This window comes from Rutilus rutilus, assembly GCF_951802725.1.
Source record: "Rutilus rutilus genome assembly, chromosome: 6".
In the NCBI taxonomy this organism is placed as follows: domain Eukaryota; kingdom Metazoa; phylum Chordata; class Actinopteri; order Cypriniformes; family Leuciscidae; genus Rutilus; species Rutilus rutilus.
The window spans coordinates 1286149-1296148 of record NC_140214.1 but is presented as its reverse complement, the minus strand read 5'-3'; the positions used below and the strand labels follow the sequence as shown (position 1 = coordinate 1296148).

Below are 10000 nucleotides of genomic sequence, written 5' to 3'. Positions count from 1 at the left end.
ACACACACACACAATCCAGATCTGATGAAGGATCTGCGCCTGGACGCGACGACAACGCACACACACACACACACACACACACACACACACACACACACACACAATCCAGATCTGATGAAGGATCTGCGCCTGGACGCGACGACAACGCACACACACACACACACACACACACTCACACACACACACACACAATCCAGATCTGATGAAGGACCTGTGCCTGGACGCGACGACAACACACACACACACACACACACACACACACACACACACACACACACACACATCTATAGACTAAACACATGATGCGCATGTGCACGCCGTCAGCGTTTACACAGATTCACTTTTTTAAGATGATCACGTTTTCAAAAGTGTGTTTCTCAAAACAGAGGTGTGTGTGTGTCTTGTGTTTCTTCCTCCAGAGTTTGATCCTCCAGCAAACCACAGTGTGTGTGTGATGCAGATGCAAACGCTGACGGGGGCGTTTCTCTTCTCCCTGGAGACTCAGACCACCATCGGATACGGGTACCGGTGCATCACTGAAGACTGTCCGTCTGCCATCGTCCTGCTCATCATCCAGCTCCTCATCACCACCGCCATGGAGATCTTCATCACCGGAACCTTCCTCGCCAAGGTGACACACATTTACACGCCGTCCTGGAGCCAACAAGATGCTGAACGTGATTTCACCGAGAACGTTATCCTGAATCAAGATCTTTTGTTGATCCTGGAACAACATTCCAATCATCAGATCTGATGGACAAGTTTACATTCTGTGTCAAGTTTAGGCTTATACCAGCAGTGTTGGGGAAAGTTACTGCATTACAATATTGTGCTACTCCATTATAAAGTAACTAACTGCATTACTTAGTTACTTTTTTAGAAAAGTAATGCGTTACATTACTTTTTTTTCACCTGGCCTGGGCTTGTTTTTGTTTTGTTTTTATAAGAAAAAAGTTATATTTTGGGGCAAATGTGAAAAAAGTGAAATAATAAGCCTCAGGCTGAAGGAAATGCAGATTCACTCCTGTCCAGTAGAGGGCGCCGCTCAACCTTTCAGCTTCAGGAGAAAGAAGTTTAACACTTACTTTACCAATAAAAAAAACAAAGAAATCTATAATAATTTGTTCTTATGGCTTAACTGAGTCAGTAGCAAGTACATTGATCAATAAAGTGAGATTAAATGCATAAAAATGTATGTTTTATTTAACATATTTAGTTTGCACAGTATTCTGATTCTGCATTTCACTGATTTTATTCATTTTGAGGAATATTGAATCTTTTTTTGTGCAAGTGAGATGAGTAAATGCACTCAATAACCATCATGGGACTTCGATTTGTCTCAACATGGGAACAGGAGAGCTGTCAGTCAATAAATGGGTATTTATTTGAAAAAATTACTTTAAAATGTAAAAGTAATGCGTTACTTGTAATGAGTTACCCCCCCCCAACACTGGTTAGGACCACATTTTCACTCAGGAATGTTGTTCCAGGAACATGTCTGTCTTGGAAAAATCCCGGTGAACTCAAAAAGAGACTGTGGAAGAAATAAAGTCTTTAAAAAATAAAGTCTTTATTATACAGTATGTTTCAAAGCAGCTTCACAGTAATAAACAGCAAAATAGTGTTCATGTTCAAAATTCATCAATTATGAAATGAAATTTCAGGTGTAATATACAAGGGCCAAAAGTAATGTCCGGCCTGGGAACATTTTAATCTTCAAACTTTATTCAAATATTATAAAAAATGTTGACCTTTTTAGCCAAATAATTTAGTTCGATAATACCGTAACCAAGTTTAGTGTTTTTTTTCTTCACTCATAATAAAAATTTTGTCCTCATATTTTAATCGAACTTGTAGGGTCATTAAAAACAAACATCCCTCCGGACATATTTTTTGGACACATTTACATAATTTTCATCACAATTAAGCACATTTAACCCCAAAGTTCCCGTTTTTGCTGTGCATCCAGATGTGTTTATTATTTAAATATGTATATTTTGGGGTTAGATATGACCCAGATTTGTTGGTGACAGGCTTCATTATGTTCACCTGCTGCATGTTTCTCTCTCTCTCTCTCTCTCCCTCCTCCCTCTCTCTCTCTCCCCCTCCCCTCTCCCCCCCCCCCCCCTCTCTCTCTCTCTCCCTCCTCCCTCTCTCTCTCTCTTTCCCCCCTCTCTCTGTCTCCCTCCTCTCTCTCTGTCTCCCTCTCTCTCTGTCTCTCTCTCCCTCTCTCCCTCCCCCCCTCTCTCTGTCTCCCTCTCTCTCCTCTCTCTCTCTGTCTCTCTCTCTCTCCCTCCCCCCCCCCTCTCTGTCTCCCTCTCTCTCCCTCCCCTCTCTCTCTGTCTCTCTCCCTCTCCCCCTCTCTCTCTCCCTCCTCCCTCTCTCTGTCTCACTCTCTCTTTCCCCCCTCTCTCTCTCTCTCTCTCTCTCCCCCCCTCCCTCTCTCTCCTCTCTCTCTCTCCTTAGGTGGCTCGGCCGAAGAAACGTGGTGGGACGATTCGGTTCAGTCAACACGCAGTAATAGCCGATCACGACGGCCGACCGTGTCTCATGATACGAGTTGCCAACATGCGCAAAAGCCTGTTGCTGGGCTGCCAGGTAACCGGAGGAGAGAGTTATCACTTCTTATCAAGGTCACCAGTTAATGATTAATCTATTTAATGATTAATCACACATCCAGAGAACACAGAAGAGAATACATATTTGCTCATGGACACTCAGCTGTGGACGCCATTTTTCTTTGTTAAGATATAAGCTACACGTAGGAATTCTAATAAGCATAAACATATACAGCACTCACAAATATTGATTTAACTGTGTTTATACTTTTTAAGTTTTGAATAGATTACATTTATAATGAACATTTCTCTCTTTTTGCATTCATTTCTGCAATGCATCTGAGATTGCATTCATCACAAAGGACACATGCAGTGCTCTACTAGAGGCAGTATAATTATGAATTCTTCCATTTTAGAACTGGTTTCACAACATTTTTACAAATAAAAATGAAGGTTCCAAAATTTTCATATGCACCTTTTGGTTCTTCTATTGCATGATCAGTTCTCTAAAGAACCATTTTTCTTAAGAATATTTTAATAATCTAACGAACATTTCTCCTCTATAAAGAAACTATAGTGCAATGGAAAGATTCCAAGGATCTTAAATGTTCTTCATGGGAGCATCAATGCCGATAAAGAACCTTTTTTAAAGAGTGTAAAGAGAACCTTATTGGTTCTATGGATGTTACAGTTTCTCATGGAACCATCAATGCGAATAAAGAACCATTTTAACGGTTTAAAGAGAACCTTATTGGTTCTATGGATGTTAAACATTCTCATGGAACCATCAATGCTAATAAAGAACCTTTTTTCTAAGAGTGTAAAGAGAACCTTAGTTATATGGATGTTGAACGTTCTCATGGAACCATCAATGCCAATAAAGAACCTTTTTTAAAGAGTGTAAAGAGAACCTTATTGGTTCTATGGATGTTAGTTTCTCATGGAACCATCAATGCGAATAAAGAACCATTTTAACAGTTTAAAGAGAACCTTATTGGTTCTATGGATGTTAAACATTCTCATGGAACCATCAATGCTAATAAAGAAAAAATTTTCTAAGAGTGTAAAGAGAACCTTATTGGTTCTATGGATGTTAAACGTTCTTCATGGAACCATCAATGCCGATAAAGAACCTTTTTTAAAGAGTGTAAAGAGAACCTTATTGGTTCTATGGATGTTACAGTTTCTCAAGGAACCATCAATGCCAATAAAGAATCTTTATTTAAGAGTGTAAAGAGAACTTTATTGGTTTTATGGATGTTACAGTTTCTCAAGGAACCATCAATGCGAATAAAGAACCATTTTAACAGTTTAAAGAGAACCTTAGTTATATGGATGTTGAACGTTCTCATGGAACCATCAATGCCAATAAAGAATCTTTATTTAAGAGTGTAAAGAGAACTTTATTGGTTTTATGGATGTTAAACATTCTTCATGGAACCATCAATGCGAATAAAGAACCATTTTAACAGTTTAAAGAGAACCTTATTGGTTCTATGGATGTTACAGTTTCTCAAGGAACCATCAATGCGAATAAAGAACCATTTTAACAGTTTAAAGAGAACCTTATTGGTTCTATGGATGTTAAACGTTCTTCATGGAACCATCAATGCCGATAAAGAACCTTTTTTAAAGAGTGTAAAGAGAACTTTATTGGTTTTATGGATGTTAAACATTCTTCATGGAATCATCATTGCCAATAAAGAACCTTTTTTAAGAGAACCGTATTGGTTCAACGGTTCTTCGGGGAACCATCAATGCAGATAAAGAACCTTTATTTTTGAGAGTGCTTGTAAATCTCCAGATGGTGCATTAATACGGCATATTAAAAGACAGCCCACTGGGTCTTGGAAGTGAAATATTGAGAGTTCTTTGCAGACAAATGTAATTTTTCTCCAGGTGACAGGGAAGCTCTTACAGCCGTGTGTGCCGAAGGAGGGAGAGACGGTGCGTTTGGACCAGAAGAACGTGAGCTTCAGCGTGGACACGGAGAGCGAGAGCCCGTTCCTCATCCTCCCCCTCACCTTCTACCACACCATCGATGACGAGAGCCCGCTGCGAGCCTGGGCCGACACGGGTACAGATCATCATTTTCATGATTTATGTGATTCATAATTATGGATTGTGACGACCCGGCAAGAAACGCTTTGCGTTTTCAACATATTAGACACAAATAAGAGTGAATGTGTGCATGTTTTAAAAGGAAAAGTGTGTTATTCTGCACATAACACTTTTTTTGGCAGGTAAACTAAAATGTAGCATACTTCATGTGCTAACAGACATATTACTACTTTTATTCAAGTTAAAGAAACTAATGGTTGGTAATCTAATTCATTAGCATTAATAAACACGAGTTTCCCATGGAGTACCCCAAGGTTCTGTTCTGGGTCCACTTCTATTTTTTATCAACATGCTTCCTTTTGGTCAGATCATCTGGCGACATGGTTTTGATTTCCACAGTTATGTTAATGATACACAAATCTATCTGCTCAGCCAAATTCAGTTTTTTCTCCCCCTTCTATTACATCCTGCCTATATGATCCCAAAGTATGGATGCTTAAAGACTTCTTAAAGGAGTAGTTCATTTTAAAATGAAAATTAGCCCATGATTTACTCACCCTCAAGTCATCCTAGGTGTATATGAGTTTCTTCTTTCAGACGAATATAATTGATATATTAAAAAATGTTCTGGCTCTTCCAAGCTTTATAATGGCAGTGAATGGCTGTTTCTGTTTTGAAGTCCATAAAAGTGTATATCTATCCATCATAAAAGTGTATATCTATCCATCATAAAAGTGCATCTATCCATCATAAAAGTTCATCTATCCATCATAAAGTGCTCCACACTTCTTCAGGGGGTTAATAAAGGCCTTCTGAAGCAAAGCAATGAGTTTGTGTAAGAAAAATATTCATATTTAACATGTTACAAAGTAAAATTCTAGCTTAAAATTCTGGCCAAACGAACATGCGCAGTCTTCTTGCGTATAAAGAGCAATTTCCGCAACTTGTGACGTCAGAAGTAGCGTAGTGCGTCATGACGTCAATATCAGCAGTACGTCGCATTACTCGCATAAGTTGCGCTTAGACTTAAAGGCAGGGTAGGCAGGATTTTTCTAAAAAACGTTTCCCCAAATTTGTTTAAACTGTCTTTATATACCAATACATAATTAAAATGTAAGTACTCTGAAAAAGAGAGTATAAAAATTGAGTGTCTCTAGTCCTCTCAGGGCTGCAATACACTTTTATGATGGATAGATGCACTTTTATGATGGATAGATGCACTTTTATGATGATAGATGCACTTTTATGATGATAGATGATAGATGCACTTTTATGATGGATAGATGCACTTTTATGATGATAGATGCACTTTTATGATGATAGATGCACTTTTATGATGATAGATGCGCTTTTATCATGGATATATATATACTTTTATGATGGATAGATGCACTTTTATGATGGATAGATGCAATTTTATGATGGATAGATGCACTTTTATGATGATAGATGCACTTTTATGATGGATAGATGCAATTTTATGATGATAGATGCACTTTTATGATGGATAGATGCACTTTTATGATGATAGATGCACTTTTATGATGGATAGATGCAATTTTATGATGATAGATGCACTTTTATGATGGATAGATGCACTTTTATGATGGATAGATGCAATTTTATGATGATAGATGCACTTTTATGATGGATAGATGCACTTTTATGATGATAGATGCACTTTTATGATGGATAGATGCACTTTTATGATGATAGATGCACTTTTTATGATGGATAGATGCACTTTTATGATGGATAGATGCACTTTTATCATGGATAGATGCACTTTATGATGGATAGATGCACTTTTTTCATGGATAGATGCACTTTTATGATGGATAGATGCGCTTTTATCATGGATATATATATACTTTTATGATGGATAGATGCACTTTTATGATGGATAGATGCACTTTTATGATGGATAGATGCACTTTTATCATGGATAGATACACTTTTATGATGGATAGATGCACTTTTATGATGGATAGATGCACTTTTATGATGGATAGATGCACTTTTATGAAGGACAGATGCACTTTTATGATGGATAGATGCACTTTTATCATGGATAGATGCAATTTTATGATGGATAGATGCACTTTTATGATGGATAGATGCACTTTTATGATGGATAGATGCACTTTTATGATGATAGATGCACTTTTATGATGGATAGATGCACTTTTATCATGGATAGATGCAATTTTATGATGGATAGATGCACTTTTATGATGGATAGATGCGCTTTTATCATGGATATATATATACTTTTATGATGGATAGATGCACTTTTATCATGGATAGATGCACTTTTTTGAGCTTCAAACTATTGGTTGCAATTCAATGCCATTATAAAGCTCAGAAGCGTCAGGGTGTTTATTAATAGGCTATAACTCCGAATGTATTTGTCTGATAGAAGAATGTCATATACACCTAGGATGACTTGAGGGAGAGTAAATCATGGGGTAATTTTCATTTTAATGTGAACTATTCCTTTAAAACTGAATACTGAAAAAACAGAAATTCTGAATCATTCTGACCCAGAGATGCGTTTCCTCCTCTCATCAGGTGGAGGATGGACAGAACCCGATCCGGCTGATTTTGAGCTGCTGATTATGATGATCTCCACAGTAGAACCGACATCGGCCACCTGTCAGGTGCGAACCTCATACCTGCCCGAGGAGATCCTGTGGGGATACGAGTTCCCGCCCATCGTCTCGCTCTCGTCGATGGGAAAATACGTAGCGGATCTTGCATACTTCGACAAAGTGGTGAAAACTAAGACCCCGCCCCTTTTTAAACAGACTCCGCCCCTTTTCAAACAGACCCCGCCCAGCGGCACACGTGAAACGGACCCGGAGAAAATGCGCCTGGAGCAAAGCTACCGAGAGGGAACCGATGAGAGACAGAGCGTTCGCATTAGTAACGTATGAAATACATAATCTATCTCCGATAAATATAGAATGATTTGATGTGTTGATAATCTTCAGCGGCGCGTTTGAACCACGATTTTTGCATACGGGCATAAACTGCGTAGCATTACACCAATGTCCTTAAGATCAATGAATTGAAGTTATTGGTAACACTTTACAATAAGGTTCATTAGTTAATGTATTAACTGACATGAACTAACAATGAGCAATACATTTGTTACTGTATTTGTTCATCTTTGTTAATGTTAGTTAATAAAAATCCAGCTGTTCATTGTTTGTTCATGTTAGTTCACAGTGCATTAACTAATGTTAACAAATACAACCTTTGATTTTAATAATGTATTAGTAAATGTTGAAATTAATATTAACTAAGATTAATAAATGCTGTAGAAGTATTGTTCATTCTTAGTTCATGTTAACAAAGGTAGTTAATAACATTATTGTAAAAGTGTTACCAAGTTATTAATATTGCATGAATAGCATCAGCCCAATATGATGCACAAATATTAACGCAGCATAGGCTGAATAGGAGAATTGATAACTTTGTGTATATTGCTAGGTCACATTTGGAAAGTTGAAATATAGTGTAATGTGCTTTTTAAATTTGACAGACTGTCACACCACAAAAGCCACTGGAAATAAACTAGCGATTAAAAAGGTGAAATGTTTATAAAAATGTTAAAGGATAATCACTGACACATTATTATGGAAGCTTGTTTCCGCCACAGAATAAAAAAGGTAATTGCGACTTTATATCACGCAATTCTGACTTTATATCACGCAATTCTGACTTTTTTGTCATGCAATTTTGACTTTATATCACGCAATTCTGACTTTATAACACACAATTGCGACTTTATATAACGCAATTTTGACTTTATAACACAATTGAGACTTTATATCATGCAATTTTGACTTTTATAACAATTGCGATTTTATATCACGGAATTCTGACTTTATAACACAATTGCGACTTCATATCACGCAATCGCGCAATTTCGACTTTAAACACAATTGCGACTTTATATCCCGCAATTTTGACTTTATATCACGCAATTCTGACTTTATAACACAATTGCGACTTTATATCACGCAACTGTGACTTTATATCACGCAATTTTGACTTTATAACACAATTGCGACTTTATATCACGCAACTGCGACTTTATATCACGCAATTCTGACTTTATAACACAATTGCAACTTTATCACGCAACTGCGACTTTATATCACGCAATTCTGACTTTATAACACAATTGCGACTTTATAACACACAACTGCGACTTTATATCACGCAATTCTGACTTTATATCACACAATTGCGACTTTATATCACGCAATTCTGACTTTCTAACACAATTGCGACTTTATATCACGCAACTGCGACTTTATATCACGCAATTTTGACTTTATAACACAATTGCGACTTTATATCACGCAACTGCGACTTTATATCATGCAATTCTGACTTTATAACACAATTGCGACTTTATATCACGCAACTGCGACTTTATATCACGCAATTCTGACTTTAACACAATTGCGACTTTATATCACGCAACTGCGACTTTATATCACGCAATTCTGACTTTATAACACAATTGCGACTTTTTATCACGCAACTGCGACTTTATATCACCCAATTTTGACTTTATAACACAATTGCGACTTTATATCACGCAACTGCGACTTTATATCACGCAATTCTGACTTTATAACACAATTGCGACTTTTTATCACGCAACTGCGACTTTATATCACGCAATTTTGACTTTATAACACAATTGCGACTTTATATCACGCAACTGCGACTTTATATCACGCAATTCTGACTTTATAACACAATTGCGACTTTATATCACGCAACTGCGACTTTCTATCACGCAATTCTGACTTTAACACAATTGCGACTTTATATCACGCAACTGCGACTTTATATCACGCAATTTTGACTTTATAACACAATTGCGACTTTATAACACACAACTGCGACTTTATATCACGCAATTCTGACTTTATATCACACAATTGCGACTTCATATCACGCAATTCCGACTTTATATCACACAATTGCGACTTCATATCACGCAATTCTGACTTTATAACACAATTGCGACTTTATATCACGTAACTGCGACTTTATATCACGCAATTTTGACTTTATAACACAATTGCGACTTTATATCACACAACTGCGACTTTATATCACGCAATTCTGACTTTATAACACAATTGCGACTTTATATCATGCAACTGCGACTTTATATCACGCAATTTTGACTTTATAACACAATTGCGACTTTATATCACGCAACTGTGACTTTATATCACGCAATTCTGACTTTCTAACACAATTGCGACTTTTTATCACGCAACTGCGACTTTATATCACGCAATTCTGACTTTCTAACACAATTGCGACTTTTTATCACGCAACTGCGACTT

At 37.1% G+C, this 10000-nt stretch overlaps 1 protein-coding gene across 1 annotated transcript in view; it reads left to right on the top strand.

The window, feature by feature from the left end:
* The window catches only part of kcnj10b (potassium inwardly rectifying channel subfamily J member 10b), a 36862-nt gene that overhangs the window by 26028 nt on the left and 834 nt on the right, over positions 1-10000 (top strand). The window contains exons 3-6 of the mRNA XM_084410539.1: positions 420-631; positions 2467-2598; positions 4458-4635; positions 7191-10000. The exon at positions 7191-10000 is cut by the window's right edge and continues 834 nt beyond it. Coding sequence (XP_084266665.1) covers positions 420-631; positions 2467-2598; positions 4458-4635; positions 7191-7555 — 887 coding nt within the window. The 3' untranslated portion in view covers positions 7556-10000. The remainder of the gene's footprint in view (positions 1-419; positions 632-2466; positions 2599-4457; positions 4636-7190) is intronic.